Source organism: Sus scrofa, chromosome 1, assembly GCF_054392235.1.
Source record: "Sus scrofa isolate SSC_HxYL_T2T_F1_AM1 chromosome 1, Sscrofa_HxYL_maternal_Yorkshire_Landrace_v2.0, whole genome shotgun sequence".
Classification (NCBI taxonomy): Eukaryota; Metazoa; Chordata; class Mammalia; order Artiodactyla; family Suidae; genus Sus; species Sus scrofa.
The window spans coordinates 80,550,006-80,569,913 of NC_139383.1; the positions used below are offsets into that span (position 1 = coordinate 80,550,006).

At 36.5% G+C, this 19,908-nt stretch overlaps 1 protein-coding gene across 14 annotated transcripts in view; it reads left to right on the forward strand.

Moving 5' to 3' along the window:
* Positions 1-19,908, forward strand: part of LOC146406165 (uncharacterized) — an 888,277-nt gene that overhangs the window by 132,041 nt on the left and 736,328 nt on the right. For 5 of the 14 annotated variants that reach the window (XM_084963627.1, XM_084963621.1, XM_084963632.1 and 2 more), the window contains one exon: positions 1,215-1,453. The exons of the other annotated variants lie outside the window; for them this stretch is intronic. Coding sequence is in view for 2 of the 5 variants with exons in the window: in XM_084963621.1 (XP_084819747.1) it covers positions 1,426-1,453 (28 nt within the window). In the remaining 3 variants the exon portion in view is untranslated. The remainder of the gene's footprint in view (positions 1-1,214; positions 1,454-19,908) is intronic. 14 annotated transcript variants of the gene reach the window in all.

A 19,908-nucleotide genomic window follows, 5' to 3' on the forward strand; every position in this document is an offset into this window, starting at 1 on the left:
TCACTTAGTACAAGAGTCTCTAGTTCCATCCATGTTGCTACAAATGGCATTATTTCCAATGGAATAGAATAGAGAACCCAGAAGTAAACCCAGATACCTGTGGTCAATTAATCTTTGACAAAGGAGGCAAGAATATAAAATGGGAAAAAAACAGTCTTTTCAGCAAGTGGTGCTGGGGAAATTGAACAGCTGTATGTAAATCAATGAAACTAGAATGCACCCTCATGCCATGCACAAAAATAAACTCCAAATAGATTAAAGACTTAAACATAAAACAAGACACCAACAAACTCCTAGAAGCGAACATAGGCAAGACATTCTCTGACATCAACCATACAAATATTTTCTTAGGTCAGTCTGCTAAACCAATAGAAATAAAAACAAAAATAAACCAATGGGACCTAATTAAACTTACAAGCTTTTGCACAGCAAAGGAAACCATTAAAAACCCCAAAAAGACAACCTACAGAATGTGAGAAATAGTTTCATATGATGAAACCAACAAGCGTTTAATCTCCAAATGATACAAGCAACTCATACAACTTAACAGCAAAAACAACAAACAAATAACCCAGTAGAAAAATGGGCAGAATACCTAAATAGACATTTATCCAAAGAAGACATACAGATGGCCAACAGGCACATGAAAAAAATGCTAAACATCACTAATTACTAGAGAAATGCAAATCAAAAAACTGCCTTGAGGTACCACCTCACACTGGTCAGAATGACCAGCATTAGTAAATAACAAATAACAAATACTGGAGAGGGCGTGGAAAAAAGGGAACCTCCTACACTGTTGGTGGAATTGTAAATTGGTACAACCACTTTGGAAAACAGTATACAGGTACCTCAGAAAACTAAATATAGAGCTAGTACATGATCCAGCAATCCCATTCCTGGGCATATATCCAGAAAAAATCTTTCATTGAAAAAGATACATGCACCCCTATGTTCACTGCAGCACTATTCACAATAGCCAAGATGTGGAAAAACTTAGATGTCCAACCACAGATAAATGGATTAAGACAGTATGGTATATATACACAATGGAATACTACTCAGCCATAACAGAGAACAAAATAATGCTACTTGCAGCACCATGGATGGAACTAGAGACTCTCATACTAAATGACTCTTTTCTAATACCACTAAGTGACGGACTATCACTTCTGAGATTAGGGCTCTCATATGGGGTTCTCCTTCTCTCTCAGGTGTCGATTTCTCTGTGTGAAGACATGTCCTGGGAAGCTCTGTGTAGAAGTCCGTAGAGTGAGGAACTGAAACCTCCTGCCAAGAACCACATGAGTGAACTTGGATGCAGGTTCTTCAGCCTCAATCAATCTTCAGAGACTAAATACAATAACAGAAACAATTCTGAGCAACCTCATGAGAAACTCTGAGCAAGAACCACTCAGCTAAGCCATGTCTAGATGTCAAACACTTAGAAATTGTGAGTTTTTTGTTTTTTTGTTGTTTGTTTTTGCTTTAAGATACCACATTTGAGGATAATTTGTTACATAATAGTAGGTAACTAATACAATCTCTAAATTTACATCTCCAGTCAGACCTCTGACCTGAACTTTAGACTTGTATATCCAACAGTCTGCTTGCTATCTCTACCTAGATGTCTTATAGACATTTCGATTTCAGTGTTTAAACTCGTACTCTTTGCTCTCACCTCTCACCCAAAGTTCAACATAACTTCCGTGTAGGTTAAATTCTTCATGCCAGTTATTAATTCATGGAGAAATCCTTGACTTCTGTCTTTTACACTCTTGCCCCAACCTATCTAGAAATTCTTTTGGCTCTACTTGAAAGTTATCTCCTGAGTTGACCACTGCTCACCACCTCACTGCTACCATTCTAGTGCAAGTCAGTCTCATTCTTCATTTGATTGTTGCCAGAAACTCCCTATTGCCTTTCAATTTCTATTCTTGTCTCCTTCCCCCCACTGCAGAGTCTCAACACAGAAGGCAGTTTTCCTTTCAAAATGTATCCTTATCCTTTAAAAACTTGAGTTAAATTTCCCATTTAGATACTGGTGGGGTTGCTAGTATCAGACTAACCTTCCTGTACATAGCAATTATAAACCCTGGACAAAATATTTTTTAAAAAGCAGTTAAATCCCCTCTTAGTATCTGCTGACTTTGGATTAGCACTGGTACATAATCCAAAGTCGGCAGACGCTGAGAGGCGATTTAATGTTTGAAAGAAGAGTACCATACTGAGTAGCTCACATTTACAAGGCTTTTTTTCCTGAGGGCAATACCCAATTAATGTGCGATGCAGTTGGATAAAACTAAGCAGAAGCCACAGTCTTACTGACTTGCCATTTTACAAGAGGTAGGGACTTGCCATTTTACAAGAGGTAGGGGCAACTAGATGACTGAAAATTATAAAGTCCAGAGAAGGAGCCACAGACACGGACTCCCAAATCTGCTTCAAAATTCCCCTCAAACCTATGGACAATTTCCTAAAATTCATATACAGAAAGCTTACATTAAGGAGTCCAGAGGAAATCAACAACCTGATGCTGAAAAATTAAGCACAGTTTTCAGCTCTTCACCCATATTGGGAAGACAGAGTTGGAGTTGTGTCCCACCAAGTAAAGGGGGCTTGTAAACACCTCAGGTCTTCCACTGAAAAACATGACATTCCCCCTATTATATATAAATACTGTGTTCCTGATTTGCCCAGTTGCTAAGAGCAAAATGGAAATGTTTATGTTCCAACAAAGTATAAAGCCCACACTTCACAAATTCAATGCGGAGTTTAGGTTTTTTGAGCATGAGCCACCCACCCATTTTCTTTGTTTGGCCCTGCAATAAACCTTCCTCCACTCAAAAAAAAAAAAAAAAAAAAAAAATCAGTGTAATTGTGATCAGCCGGTAATTTAACTGGCTATTAGAAAAAAAAAAAAATCCCCACTTCTCACAGGAAGAAAACAGAATTCAAACTCTCAATACTGAATGTACAATAAAAATGTATTAAATATGTAAAGCTATATGGAAATGTGTGCTATTATCAAAGATGAAAACAATCAATATCAATAGACTATTGATAATTAGTAGAAAATTAATAGTGAAGGGCATTTAAGCATCCAGCATAAGGACTTAATTTAAAAGATGGTTGTAATGAGAGTGAACAGATGGAAATTACTGGTAGAGATGAAAGCATAGAGAATAAAAAATAATTTCTAGAAATGCAAAATTTAGCATCCGAAATAAAGTTCTGTGGATGGATTGAGTAGATGACTAGAGTTAGCAGATTGAAAGTTTTGATAGGCAGAATAATAGCCCTCTAAAGATGTTCACACTCTAATCTCTGGAACCTGTAAATGTGTAACTGTGATATTGTCATTTATAATAAATGTATACTTGTAAGGTCCCATTTCTATTCAGGGCTCCTAAAACTCTTAGAATTTCGTAAGTGATAGGAGTGATAAAAGTGAAATGGGTGTCTTTTGCTATTCATAACAAGCCCCTTTCAACTACACCTGAGTTTATAATAATGAGGTGAATTTTGAAAAGTTCCTAGGTAACCTAAGGATGGGGACTGGTTACCAGAGAAACTAACTTTGAGGAGAGAGTTGGAACGTCCAGCCTCAGGCTCTGACCTCTGGGAAGGGGAGAGAGGCTGGATATTGAGCTAATCACCAATGGGCAATGACTTAGTCATGTCTATGTGAGGAAGCCTCTGTAAAAATCCAAACGGACAAGGTTCGGAGAGTTTTGGGGTTGGTGAACTTGGGAAGGTGCTGGGAGAATGGAATGCCCAGAAAAGGCAGCAAAGCTACTGTCCCTCTCTCACATCTCTTCCATCTGCCTGTTTCTGAGATATATCTTTTTATAACAAACCTGTCATCTAGTAAGTAAAATGTATTTCTGAGTTTTGTGAGCCACTCTAGCAATTTATCAAGCCTGAGGAAGGGGTCCTGTGGACCTTTGAATGGCAGCTAGTTGGTGAGAAGCATCACTAGCAACCACCTGGACTTGTAGGTGGTATTCGAAATGGGGAGCAGTCATGTAAGGACTGAGCCCTTAACTTATGGGATCTGAAGCCATCTCCGGGTAGGTAGTGTCAGAATTGAGTGAACTTGGCTGTTGTCACAGAACTCTTTGATGTGTAGGAACCACCCCGCATCTTCCCCCCTCCTTGTGCCTACATTTGGTGCCCAGAAGTACCGAGTGTGAGTATGAGTCACAGTAAAGGAATCACACAGGAGGAAGTGAGTTTTTCCTTTTCAGTAACTTTCCATGGCAAAAGGAATGCTGTACATGGTGAAGGCTACAAACTTCAAAATAGAGAGATTATACTGAATTATCTACATGGCCCCAAGATATTCACATGGGTCTTTAAAAATGGAAGTGGGTTAGAGATTTGAGAAAATGGTAGAAGACAAGAAATATTTGCAGTGTGAGAGATGTGTGATCAAATGTTGATCAGTTTGAAGGTAGAGAAAGGGGATCACATGCTAAGGCAAGCAGGGATCCTGTAAAGCTGGGAATAACCCTCAGCTGACAGCAAAGAATTAGGGACCTCAGTTTCTCAAATACAGGGAACTGAAATTGGCCTACAACTCTCGTGGATTTACCTAGAGTTTCCATAAAATAAAACAGCCTTGGAATTCCTGTTGCAGCTCAGCAGAAAATGAATCGGACTAGTATCCATGAGGATGCAGGTTTGATCGGATCTGGCGTTGCTATGGCTGTGGTATAGGCCAGTAGCTACAGCTCCAATTTGACCCCTAGCCTGGGAACCTCCATATACTGTGGGTGTGGCCCTAAAAAGAAAAAAAAAAAAAAAAGAAGACGCCTTGCCGATACCTTGATTTTAGCCTGGTGAAACCTGTGTCGGATATTTGACTTACAAAATTGTAGGATAATACATGTGTGTGGGCCTTAGCCTCTAAATTTATGGTAATTCATTAGGGCACCAATTGAAAACTCATACAAAAGGGTCAATAAACTTCAAAATAGATAAATATAAAAAGAAAGAATGGGACAAATAATTATTTTTTTTAAATATTGGCCAAAAATGCCCACAATTTTATTCAATGACAAAAACTTAAAGCACCAAAAGTCTTGAATAACACTCAGCAAAATAAATGCAAAATAAATCACCTTAGGCAAATCATCATAAAACTTTTGAAAACCAGACATAATGACACAATATTGAAAGTAGTGAGAGAAAAAAGAAATTATACACAGGGGAACAGTTATACAAATGATGGCTGAATTATCATCAGAAACAGCAAGGGCCAGGAGGCTATAGAGAGAGGCACTTTACTTTTTGAACAAATAGTGTTGGAGCAACTGGATAAATATATGTTAAAAAAAAGGGGTTGCGACTCCCCCTCACATCATACACAAAAAATAAATTCATGACAAATTATAGCCTTAAATGTATAAACTAAAATAATAAAACTCTTAGAAGAAAATGCAGGAGAATATTTTTGTCACCTGAGAGCACAGGCAAAGATTTCTTAGGACAATAATGCATTAAACATGAAAGAAAATAATCATAAGTTAAAATTAATCAAAATTAATATATTTTGCTCATTAAAATATACATATAAGAGAGTAAAAAGCCAAAATATGGACTAGAAGAAAACATTCACAATACATATGTTCAACAAAGAAATTATAGCCAGGATCTTTAAAGAACTCCCTCTAATCTATAAGAAGGCAGATAATCCTTTTAAGTGAGTAAAGGACAAAAGATGGTCAAAAGTGTATGAGGGGAGTTCCTATTGTGTCTAAGCACGTTATGAACCTGACTAGTATCCATGAGGATGCTGGTTCAATCCTTGGCCTCGCTCAGTGCTCAGTGGGTTAAGGATTTGGCATTGCTGTGAGCTGTGGTATAGGTCTGAGACATGCTTGGATCCTGTGTTTCTGTGGCTGTGGTGTAGGCCGGCAGCTACAGCTCCAATTCAGCCCCCTGGCCTCGGAACTTCCATATGCTGCAATAAGGCCCTAAAAAACAAAACAAGAGCAACAAAGAAACAACAATAAAAGGACATCAGACGGAGCAGACATTACAAATCAAAAGTGAAGTGCAAATTAAATTGTGACAATATACCAGTATAAATCAACCAGAAAAAAATTTTCAGTATCTAGTACTGGCATGGATGTGGAGCAACTGGAACTCGTACATTGCTGATGACAATGTATGAGTAATGTGATACAAGTATTTTGAGAAACTTAGTGTAGTTTCTTATAAAGTTAAACATCACTCAGCAATTCTACTTCTAGGTATTAAACTTGGAGAAATAAATATTGTCTTCAAAATGACTTGTACAATAAGCTTCATAGCAGCTTTATACCTAATTGCCAAAAGTAAATACAGCTCAAATGTCCATCAACAAGATTACAAATAGCAAATTTTAGTATTTGTATAATGAAATACCTCTGAGAAATACAAAAAGAAATCAGCTGCCAATAAAAATGACAACATAGAGGAATCTCAAAATACTATGTTAGGTGAAAGAAGCTAGACAAAATGAACAAATAAAAATTTAAAAACCCACACATCTTGTTTGATTCTACTTTTTATCATTTTTTTTTATTGAAGGGTAGTTGACCTACAATATTAGTTTTAGGTGTACAACATAATGATTTGATATTTTTATAGATTGTGTACCATACAAGGTTATTACAGTACTATTGGTTATATTTTCTGTGCTTCTCATTACCTCCCTGTGACTTACTTATTTTATAATTGTTAATTTGGGCATCTTAATCTCCTTCACCTATTTTAGCAATCCCACCCCTACCCCTCCACAACCACTAATTTATTCTCTGTATCTGGAGTCTGTTTCTATTTTGTTATATTTATTCATTTATTTTATGTTTTAGATTCCACGTATGAGTGAAAACACTGTATTTGTCTTTCTCCGTCTGACTATTTCACTTAGCATAATACCCTCCCATGCATCCATGTTGCTGCAAATGGCATTATTTCATTCTTTTTTATGGCTGAGTAATATTCAGTTACTTAGTAATATTCCATTATTATGTGTGTGTATACATACATCACTTCTTTATCCATGCATCTGCTGGTGGACATTTATGCTTCTTCCATATTTTGGCTATTCTCAATAATGTCTTCCATATTTGGCTGTTGTCAACATGGGGGTATATATATCTTTTCAAATTAGTATTTTTTTTTCTTTGGAAAAGTGCCCAAGAATATAATTGCTGGATTGTATGCAATTCCATTTTTTAATTTTTTGAGGAAGCTAATATTATTTTCCATAGTGGCTGTACCAATTTTCAGTCCCAACAATAGCACACAGGGTTTTTTTCCTCCACATCCTTAACAACACTTGTTATATCTTGTATTTCTGAAGATAGCCATTTTGACAGGTGCAAGGTGATTTCTCTTTGTGGTTTTGATTTGCATTTCCCTGATGATCATGATGTGGAGCATCTTTTCATATGCCTATTGGCCATCTGTAGGCCTTCTTTGGAGAAATACCTATTTAGCTACTCTGCCCATTATTTAATCTGGTTGTCTGCTTTTTGATACTAAGTTCTAAAAGTTACTTATATTTTTTTTAATTTTAATCCCTTATCAGATATATCATTTTCAGATATCTTATCCCATTCTGTGGGAGAATACCTTTTTGTTTTGTTGGTGGCTTCTTTTGCTAAGCAAAAGTTTTTCTTTTTTTAATTTGAATGTGGTCTCATTTGCTTATTTTTGCTTTTGCTGTCTTTGTCTGAGGAGACATTCAAAATATATATATTGCTAAGAACAGTTTCAAAGAGAATATTGCCAATGTTTTCTTCTAGGAGTTTTATGGTTTCAGGCCTTACATTTAAGTCTGTGTTCCATTTTGAGTTTATTTTTGTATATGGTATGAGAAAATGTTCTAGATATGTTCTTTTACATGTAGCTGTCCAGTTTTCCCAACACCATTTATTAAAGAGACTGTATTTTGCCCATTGCATTTTATTGCCTATTTTGTTGTAGATTAATTGACCTATGTGAGTAAGTTTATTTCTGGGCTTTGTATTCTGTTCCATTGATCTGTGTGTCTGCTTTTGTGCCAATACCATACTATACTGATTACTATAGCTTTATAGTATAGTTTGAAGTCAGAGAGTTGGATAACTCTAGCTTTGTTCTTCTTTCTCAGGAGTTCTTTGGCTATTTGGGGTTCTTGTTTCTTTTCAAATATACTTTGTAATATATTAGTGAGGGTGATAAACACTTTACAAGAAGATTGTCACCAAGAAAATGACTCTGGTTTGCACATTCAGCAACTTGAAGCTGGACCTTAAGTCTTTTGATTTCAAGTCGCATTTCCTTTCCACTATTGTCTATGAAATTCCAAGTGTTGACAAATTCAGTACTAAGGAAAAGAAAGTTGGGAGGATAGATTACTCTTTGGCTTTCATTCAAAAGTTATTAATCTGTTCCAAATCAAAATAGATTAAGAAGAAATCAAAGTTAATTGCACTCTGTATCATTGACTAGAAATATTGAAGGACATTCTGGTAGTGATTGATGAAGTATAAACATGGGCTATTGATATGGATTATAATATGGTTTTGACAGATGGAATGTGATTATATAAGAATTTCCTTGTTTTCAGGAACCACACTGAAGTAATTAGGGGTAGAGGGCCATAATGTTTGTGACCTACCTTAAAATGATTCAGGTAGAGAGAATGGTGAGGTAAATGTGACCAAATGTTAACAACACATGAAAGTGCCAAGAGAGCTTTCTTACAGATATTTGCAATACAAAAATGGATAGGATGCAAAAACAGATGACTTCAAGGAGCTTGCTCTGTGTGAAAACAGAAAATTAAATAAAGGTTACAATATGGTGTACCAACTGCTGTACTGTACTTTTCCAAAGTGAGGCTGATTGTATTTCCTGCATTCATCTGCCCTCCCAAAAGATGGTAGTGGATTCTCCACTTTAATTTGTTGCTTTAGGCCTTAGCCTTGACCTTTTTGCCTGGCCACTGATTTTCCCATGTGATGGACCATCAGAATGATCACACTCTCAGCCCATTGATGCTGGCCTATGACCTCATTTGCTTCAGAAGATTCTCAGGATATACAACATACATGTGGGTAGATTAAACTTGTAACTATGGGGTTTAGTCTTCTAGACTTTCAATACCAACTAGACTCTAACTTTTCATACCTAACATTCAGAGATCTATTCTGTTCACAAGAACAAGTCCAGCACCTCACTTGCTTTCAATAATGCAGGAAAATCGGAGTTCTGTCATGGCTCAGCGGTTAATGAACCCGACTAGCATCCATGAGGATGCAGGTTCAATCCCTGGCCTCGCTCAGTGGGTTAAGGATCCGATGTTGCCATGGGCTGTGGTGTAGGTTGCAGACGACTTGGATCCCACATTGCTGTGGCTCTGGCATAGGCCAGTGGCTACAGCTCCGATTTGACCCCTAGCCTGGGAACCTCCATATGCTGCAGGTGTGGCCCTAAAAGAGATAAAAAGACAAAAAAAATAATAATAATAGTGCAGGAAAATGGAATGGCTCCATAAAGAAGCATATCAGAAGAACCGTCTGCAGGAGAGAAATAATATGGTCCCTCTACCCTGACCCCGCTGAGAGTCACTGTGCATAAGGAGAGTTATTGAACATAGTACTGTGGAGTGATGCAAAAGGCGACAAAGCGAAATATAGGTTGGCATTACCTAATCTAGTCTAAAGTTCTCATTTCCAGATAGGGAAAGTTTTACCAAGAAAGGTAAGATGTCTTTACCGAGATTATGCAACTGGTAGGTTGAGCTCTATGAAATCAACATTTTTGTAGGTTAACAAGTTGTCTAGTAATGGTGACTTTATGTAGTTAAAAATAACAGTGGTGTGCTTGCTCTTCATACTTTTAGGGAAGGGCTTTTCTAGTAGGCCATATTTTTTGCTTGATATAGAAAACAAAGTACTTGCCAAAAGATTCTCCAATGACAGATACTCTGTTTAAACTAAAGCTATTTTCTTGATAGCCAGGGATATCACATACAGTCACAGTCATGGTGCAAGGCACAATTTCAGGAGGCATTGCATGTATTCTATAGTGCAAGGAGCAGAATCATCACATTCTACATTGGAAAAAAAACATACTATGTCCATACTCCTTTGAACTTGTTTCTTTTCCTTGATATAGGACATTAATATTCACTAATCATTGCTATCCCCACTTCCTTATACTAACCCTCCAAATCTTCTCAAATTTCCTTTTTGCTATTTCTCATTTTTACAATTCTTAGAGTTTACTCGTTGCTTTTCCATTGGTAGCTTATTTCACTCTCATAGCTCTATATTCTTCCCCACATCCTCCTTAAAAGGATCATCCCATCTGCCCTTATTCTCCTTTTTCCATGAGTAATGTCATCACATGAATCCTGTTCAACCTAAATTTAAATTTACAGGTTTATTTCTTTACATAAAGCAACACATTGCTTCTGCAGAAGCAAATACTAAATAACATAAAAATGAGATCTCCAAGTGTTCATTTTTTTCTTAAATGTTTCTGAATATGTAGATGTTTGGATGTGATTGGAATTAGATTTTATTTTATTTTTATTTTTATATGTGCTTATATGGATGAACTGATATGTTCCATGACCGCTTTCTAGAAGCAGTGCAGGGGGAGAGAAAAAACTAGGAAAATATTGAGTATGGATAGGAAGAAGAATTAGAGAGACAGAATTTGAAACATATATTTAGGAAAGTGCTGAATAACTTAATTATGTAGAAGAAAGATCAGCAAACATGCAGAGACATGAATTTATCCTAGCAAGAATTTTCAACCATAATTCTGATGCCAACATTAGCTTTAGCTGAGAGCCTCTTTCATTCAGCAAACACTGCTAATTCCAGCATGCATTCTTATATGTAACTTTATTTTAGGTGTACAAATCTTATTTAAAAAAACTTTAAAAAAGGAATATTGAGTAAAAATTTTATCTTTTTATTCTGTTATTTCGCACTTTAAGGTAAACCACTAGATTTTTTTTTCAGCAAAAATAGGACCAATTTGATGTTTTATTGATTTAGAAATATGCTTTCTGAGTTTACATGTTATACTTTGATGGTCTGACTGGTAGGTGCTATATTCCAGCACAAAGCCTTAATAACAGCCTTGTGGATGAAAGGTCTGTTGCTCTTTGTTGCTGCTGTTTGTTTGTTTATCTTTTTTTTTTTTTTTCTGACTTGAAAGTCAGTATAAATAGATATGTGCGTTTTGTTGCAGGTTACCAACTACAGACTGAAAATAGTTTTGGAAGACATAGTTTAGTTATTTTTCTTTTTTTCCCCCTTTTCATTAAGATCCAGCATAGATAACAAACATTTGGAAAGAATAAACACTGGGGAAGAAAATAACCATGATATATATAAAATCTAAAATATAAGGGGTTGTAAAAATTCCCCTTGTGAATTGTTATAGAACTTTAGGGTAACTTTTGTTTAACTTCATGGATTTATTAGAAGTTACTAACTGGATGATTAGTTCCAGTGCTTTATTTTTGTAATAATTTTATCTACATTCCATTCACTTATGAAAAACACATTTTCCTAACTCATCTACTTTAACAGCAGGACTCAAAATGCCTTCAGAGAGGAAAGTTAAGTGCTGAGAAAGGCTTTGCTTAAAAGGAGATTTTGGTTGGCATACTGTTCAACAAGACATAAATTAAGATGGCCAAACATCCTGGATTGTCTATTCCAATGCTAATTCAATTCACTTAAACAAATAATTTTTTTAAAAGTCTGAAAATTGTAAGACATTAGATTGGACTGGGTCTAAAAATAAACATATGGGATATCCTTCTTCCCCTAAGTAGTTTCGTTTGGTTGGTTTGGGGGACGCAATAAAACTTGTACGTATGTAGCTGTTATAAGAAGCAAGAATAAGTGGACTTTGTTAAAGAGCTGTCAGTATAGTGCTATCATGTAATAAGCCATAGAGATGTCATTCTTTTAGAATTGAGAACCTTATTAAGCCCTCATGGTGGGAGCTATTTTTTGAAATAAACATTGGAAGAAATAAAGTTTTTAAAACAGAGAAAGAAGGGCAAATCAGAAGGAAGGAAAAGTGTGTACCAAATGCAGTTTTAATTGTGCCAGCAAATGGAGGAGATTATGAAGGCTTTTGATTGAGATTGGAGTCATGTTTTAGGCACTGATGTTTAAGATGAAGTTCAGACAAACACCCAGTGGATCACATAGGATTGTAAGAGTATTTTTATTTGGCAAAATGTAACACAGTTTTAATATAAATTTCTTTATAATATGGACCCAATCTATTTACTCTATCACTTTTTTTCTCCACACCAAGATTATAAGTAGAATCTTGGGAAGCTCTAAAATGTAAAGGATGGGCACAGAATTATAAGCGGAAAAATAATGGCTGAGAAGAAACAATACTATGAAAAAATATGGAGGAAATAAACTAAGAGAATAATGTAAAAACATGTTTCCACTCAGTTTCTGAGACTAGAATAATCTCGATACCAAAACTGCAAAAAGAAAATAATAAAGAAAATCACTAGTCAATGTTCCTTATGAACATGGACTGAAAAATTCTGGATTGAGTCATATATAACTGGAAACTATTTATATGCAGAAAGAAAAAATAATCAAGTGAAGTTTATTCCAGGAATGCAAAGATGGTTCAAAGTTTGATAATCGATCAGTGTAATTTATCACCTTAGTAGAATATGATGGTCTCAATAGATGCAAAGGAAGATTTGATAAAATTTAACCTACTTAATGATTAAAAAAAAAACCTCAAAGCAAACTAGAGACTTAGGGACACTTTCTTAATCCAACAAAGGATATCTACTGTTCAGAAGCTATTGCTACAGCCATTTGTAAAGTATTTTTATGGAATGATGTGGGGGCTAAAGCTTGTCTAAAAATGAGTTAAGATTTGGAAACTCAATATAAACTGTTATTTACAAAGCTTGGCTATGATGAGAAAAAGAAAAAGGGTGATAATTCTAGGAAGATATTAAGAAGGTTTTTTAAAAATATTTTTATTTTTGGTATTTTGAAAATTGGAGAAAAGGAATTATTTATCATTATTCAAATATACCATGCAGTTTTACTCCCTATGCTTTGCATATTATGTATCTCTGGGGATTGACAGGAAAGAGATGCATGCTTAAAGGATTTAACTGGAGTGAACTAAATGGAAGGGCTATTTAGAGGTACACAGGGATTTTGCAGTTGGAATGCTGTTCCCACCTCTATGCCTGCAGTTGTAGCCATTAGAGTTAGGTAGTCTAACAAGATTAATACCCTAAACTCTCTTTCTTCTCACCCTCTATTTTCCTGCAGATGCCTCCTATTGGCTGATCCCAACAGAAGCCAGAGGGCAAGGAATACCAGATAATGCAGTCTGTAGGGATCACTCTTCCAGGTCACAAAGAGAGGGGCAGGAAGAGATCTGGGCAGGAGAGGCCAATGAAGAATGACCAGCACACACATGCTGTTGTCTAACTCTAATGGCCTCCCCTACTTTTCTGCCTGGCAAAATCCTGATTACTCTTCAAGGCTCGATTCATGAGTAATTTTCTATGTGGACTCAGTGCTTCCAAAGCAAAGACAGTCTGTCATGTGCATGTATCTATGGCAAAGAATATTTATTGGTGCAAGTATGTGATGTAATATTAACCTGTGTTTCATTCATCCACATAATTTTTTAAGGTAGATATATCCTTTTAACCACTGGGGAAACCTAGGTTTAGCAGGTTAAGTAGCTTGCCCAAATGTACAGAGCTGGTAATTAGCAATTTTGCCAAGTCCATGTTGCCTCCATCACTCCATTCTCCCACAATGCTTTGTATATAGATCAGATGGAGCACTAACCACACTGTATTTGTTGAAATTCAAGCAAGAGAAACATACATTTAGCAAATGATGATCACAGAATGTCAATAGGAAAGCAACTCATTCTCGTGCTTTATTTTTATTTTTTCTTTTTAGGGCCACACCTGTGGCATATGGAAGTTCCCAGGCTAGGGGTCAAATCAGCTGCATCTGCGACCTACACTGCAGCCAGTGGCAGCACCAGATCCTTAATCCACTGAGCAAGGCCAGCGGTCAAACCCACATCCTTATGGACACTACAGCATATTCTTAACCCACTGAGCCACAATGTGAACTTCTCATCCTCACGCTTTTAATCACTAGTAAAGTTGTGATCTTCTCTAAGATGGGGGACTTGGGTTGGAGTTCAGACCTGTTCCTAGGGACAAATGGAATGACAGCAAAGCATGGAGTCAGAGTTGTGCTATGTTAGGTCTATTTCTGTTGCAAATGATAAAAACTCTCCTTAAAGTAGTTCAAGCAACAAAAGAAAATGTGTAAGTCTATGTAGCCAGAAAGTCCAAAGTGAACTTGACTTAAAGTATAGATAAATAAATCCAAGGGTTTAAGAGTTCATACAAGGTCTTCAGTGACTTTTCCCTCTCCCTATCTCTCTGTTCTACTTTTTAAAAACATTTCCTTCCCTATTGGCTCAATTTTCTCCTGACAAGTTCTTCTGCTGCCACTGGTAGCCTTGGTTTTACACAGCCCTTTCGTAGCACATCTAGTTGAATGAGAACATCTTTCCAATTTATATTTATCAATTTAGGAAAGCATCTGTTTGGTCTTGCTTATTTGCTACATGCTCACCCCAGACTCAATTACTGTGAAAGGGAAATTGGTCACAAAAATGGGTCATGTTTGGGATACACATCCACCCATAAGAATGGGAAAGGGAATAACTGTAGGAGGCTAGAGAAATAATGAGACTTACTGGGAAATATGCTGGGTACTCCACCCAAATACTATCACAATCTTTACCCAATCTCCTGGCCAAATCTATTTTCAAATTAAATGCACTCTTCTTTCAAAACAGGTTTTTGTTTTTTGTTTGTGTTCCAGCTCCACCATCAAGTTTCTCAGGAAATAATTAGCATGAGTCTATTATAAGCACAGTATTTTCACCCTTGTGAAAAATCTTTCTCACCATGGTTAATTCAGTACAGGGTACCCATATTGCAGCTTTTACCTATATCGCCACTCTCTTCAAAGCACAAGAATGGCTTCACATTGAACGATGTGTTATGTTCGTATTCTGGTTTTTTTCAGAGGACTGATATGACATGTACCTGACAACCCAAATTACTTTTCTCCTCTGTCTGCTGTATCAATATTTCTTAAACTATTTAGGCCTACAAGAATCTGATAAAAGCTGAGGACCCACTCCCTAGAAAAATGCACATATAAACATGCCATGAATTTTTTTATGAAATCCTGGGGAGTTCACAAATCTCTAATGTGGAGAATAGCTTAGCATATGGGGAAAGCAAAGTACAGGCCTGTACATATAATTAGTGTCTTAGCCAAGGAGTGTGCAGTTCCTTTGGAGGCTTTGTTTTGTAAGCGTTCAGAATGTTTTAAGAGAGGTAAGACATCATCAGATTTTTCACTTGAATTATATCACTTTTCCTAAAGAGAAGATAAGGATTTGAGGTCATAGGAAAGGCAGATGTCAGAGAGATCAATCAAGAAACTGATACAGATATCCTGGAGGTCAGATAGACAGGACTTCATAATTTATTGTAAGTAGGGGTGGAGATAAGGAGAACTCCAGGATGAATCTCAAGCCTCCAGATGGACTGTGGTGACATTAGTTGAGGCTAGAAATAGCAGAGGAGGAGAAACTGGCAACTTATTCTGAGCTCTGTCATTAATCCCTGGAATTGAGGGTATATACACATGAAGGCGGAGCAGTTGGGACATACAGGATCTATGTTCATGAAAACAGTCTGGAATCCCTGTGTAGAACAGTGTCTCTCCAACCTTAGCATGTTTAAGGGTGTCTTAGAAGATTTGGGGAAACAGACTGCTGGGCCCCACTCCCAGAGTGTCTGATTCAGTAGGTCTGGGGTGAGGCTGGAGAATGTGTATGTTGAATAGACTCCCAGATGATGCTGGTGCTATTGGTCTGGAAACCACACTGGGAAACACTGATGGAGAAGCTCTCTGTTGTTTTGGGCTTCCATCCAACTGTTTCTCTTCTCATAACAGCGTCCTGTCTGATGACCCCAATATCCTTTGGGAAATTGCTTCCCTCTTACTCTCACCATTCTATTCTTGGTTTTCTGCTCATGTTCATTCATGTGTGATTACACATGGAGATACAGCTATATAGAAAATCAATTTCATAGAAACAGAATAGAATGGTGGTTGCCAGGGGGAAATGGGGAGATGTTGGTCAAAGAGTTTAAACTTTTAGGTATGTAATGAGTTAAGTTCTGAGGATCTATACAATTTGATGACTGTAGTTAGTAATATGGTTTGTATACTTGAACGTTGCTAAGAGTAGGTCTTAAGTGTACTCATTACCAAAATAACAGAAGTTAATGATGTGAGATGATGAATGTGTTAATTATTTTCTTTATTTATCTTGATAATCATGCTACCATATATATATGTATCTCATATATATATATATATATATATATATATATCTCATCGTATATATCTCAAATCATCACGTTGTACACTTTCAATATATACATTCACATTTGTTAATCACTCCTCATAAAGTTGGAAAAAATAAATATGAAAAAGAAGAGAATGATGCCACCACACAGGAGAGGCTAGAAACGGGAAAGGAAAAGAACAGAGAAGAGAAAACGAAACATGGAAGAGAAGGACAAGATAATCTTTATCTCCCATTCATCCCTGAAGCTGGGTCTAGCAGTTGCCTTCCCAGTTACTTGAGCAATAAATTATCTTTCTTATGCCACTTAGAATGTGTTCTTGTAACTTGCTATGAAAAAGTTCTAATACATCTTCCTTTAATTTATTTGTAAAGACTTTTTGAGATTCTGATTCCCACATGTTATGTCTGGTTAGTAAAGCAAGTTGATAAATGTTCATTCCTAAAAAAGTCAATAATATTTACATATTTCCAAATCAAATAAAATCAACATAATTCAAATTTTATTTGCATACTTCAATTCGCATTCTTGTTGGCTACAACTTTAATGTACACCACAGCTGGGTTGTAAGGCATTTTACTGATTTGGTTGTGTTAACGTAAACACTAATCTAGGCAGAATTAGCCACAGAATATGTGCTAGCATAGATTGTGTTTAATGGTTTTTGCTCTGATGGTGGTGGTTTATTGTTATTGATTTAGAGGGAGACATTCAGGTCACTGTCTTGTAGTATTTTGCAAGCAGCACTGATTAACACGTGTACAGCTGCTCATACTATTTTTCTTGTAGTACAATGAAATTAACAGGAAGGAGACCACCTGAGGCACATTAATTAATAGTTAAGGGAAATTTTTTTAACCTATTTGCCCTCTCTGTTTCTCCAATTGGATAGATAATACGTTTTAACTAACAAAATTGAGCCTGCTGCAGTGCTGCATATAATGTGAATTACTATTCCTTGGGGCACCAGGAGAACTCAGTGTAACATTTCCTTGAATTCTCTTTCTAGTGTACCTTGTGGTGTTTAGAGGGACTTTTTTTAAACAATTTTTATTTTTTCCATTTTAGCTGGTTTACACTGTTCTGTCATTATAGCTGGTTTACAGTGTTCTGGGAACAGCAAAATGACCCAGTCACACATACATATATACATTCTTTTTCTCACATTATCCTCCATCAGGCTCCATCATAAGTGACTAGATATAGTTCCCTGTGCTATACAGCAGGATCTCATTGCTTATCGATTCCAAAGGCAATAGTTTGCATCTATTAATCCCAGACTCCCAGGCCATCCCACTCCCTCTCCCTCCCCCTTGGCAACCACAAGTCTCTTTCCCAAGTCCATGAGTTTCTTTTCTGTGGAAAGGTTTATTTGTGCCATATACTAGATTCCAGATATAAGTGATGTAATATGGTATTTGTCTTTCTCTTTCTGACTTACTTCACTTAGTATGAGGGTCTCTAGTTCCCATCTATGTTGCTGAAATTGGCATTATTTTGTTCTTTTTTATGGCTGAGTAGTATTCCATTGTATATATATATCACATCTTCTTAATCCATTCATCTGTCAATGGACATTTAGGTTATTTCCACGTCTTGGCTATTGTGAATAGTGCTGCAATTAATATATGGGTGCATATTTTTTTTCAAGGAAAGTTTTGTCTGGATATGTGCCCAAGAGTGGGATTGCTGGGTCATATGGTAGTTCTATATTTAGTTTTCCAAGGTACCTCCATACTGTTTTCCATAGTGGTTGTACCAATTTACATTCCCACCAGCAGTGTAGGAGAGTACTCTTTTCTCCATACCCTCTTCAGCATTTGTTATTTGTGGACTTATTAATGATAGCTACAGGGATTTTTTTTTTTATTATGCACCAACAGCATATGGAAGTTCCAGGGCCAATGATTGAACCCATGCCATACCAGCAACCCAAGACACTGTACTGACAACACCAGATCTTTAACCCACTGAGCCACACAGGAGCTCTTAGAAGGACTTTTTTTTTTTTTTTTTTGACTATTTTCTTATTACTCGAATGAATTTATCACATCTGTAGTTTTATAATGGTCATAACAATCCAATTTCACAGGATTTCCATCCCATAACCCAAACACATCCTCCCACCCCGCAAACTGTCTCCTCCAGAGACCGTAAGTTTTTCAATGTCTGTGAGTCAGCATCTGTTCTGCAAAGAAGTTCAGTCTGTCCTTTCTGCAGATTCCACGTGTCAGTGAAAGCATTTGATGTTGAGGATTTTTAAAGCACTTGAATTTTTGTGGAAATAGAAAAAAAAATTCAGATTGGTAATGACTTGATTAAATTTCTGTCACTCCTTATATTACTGACTGTGTAAAGCTGTTAATCTGCCTCTTTACCATTTATGGTCTCCCCAATATCTGAGTGACAGTTGAAGAAGAAAGATGAATACCCATTATTTATCTTGTTCAGATAGAACACTTCTAATCCTAAGAAAAAAAGTGGAACGTGACTTTTTGAGGAGGCCTACCATGCCAGTGACAAACAGGACCTTGATAATCTACTATAATTGAATGAAGATAATAAATGGCATTTCATTTATTCTCATGACATCATTTTAACAGAAGCTTTGGAGGGAGGGGTTCATTTTTAAATTTTTTTTTTCCCTGTGGATATAAAGTAAGAGTTAGGTATAAATCCTGCAGTTGTCATCCTTTATTTATTCTATTAAAGTTCAGATGCAAGAAGCTCTACCAGGCCCATTTAATTTTTGCTCCTGGCTTCCCTTTAAAAGTGAGGACAGATAGTGAACATTTCCATGCTGTAGCACAAACAGGGACCTTATTTCATTTATTAGTTGAGTAGAACTCAAACAGAGTTTTTTTGGGGGGGGATATAAAACAGAGTTTCCCACTGAGCTAACCTCATTTTCTAGGATTCTCCCATTGCCTTCACCATATGTCCCACTGTATTATTATAAAGGCATCCAACTGCTGAGGTTATTTCTGTTTCCGGTAAATAGATGCTAGTTGTATTTCTAAAATTAGCTTGATGCAAGTTAAATTTCTGTACCATAAGAATTATCAATACTAATGTTCAACTATTTTGATTACCTAAGTTCAATCAGGAAATGACATGTAGAGAGAGAAGGATGGGGCAGTGCTTAGAAAAGTAGATGTAAGCAGAATATAAATGTTAGGCAAAGGAGCTTGGAATTAATTCCAGTACCGTGGAGAACCCCTTATAGTGGTTGGCCTGGGTCTCTGGGTTATCACTGCAAACTCAAACTTAAGCCGTATGTGAAGGTTTCTTTGAGAACTTCCACTGTCAGCATCATTATCAAGCTTCACCCCTGAAGTAAGAGTGGGGGCTGTCACCTCTTCAGCCAAAAGATTATTTCCTTTCAGATCCTGTTTCTATTCAAATAA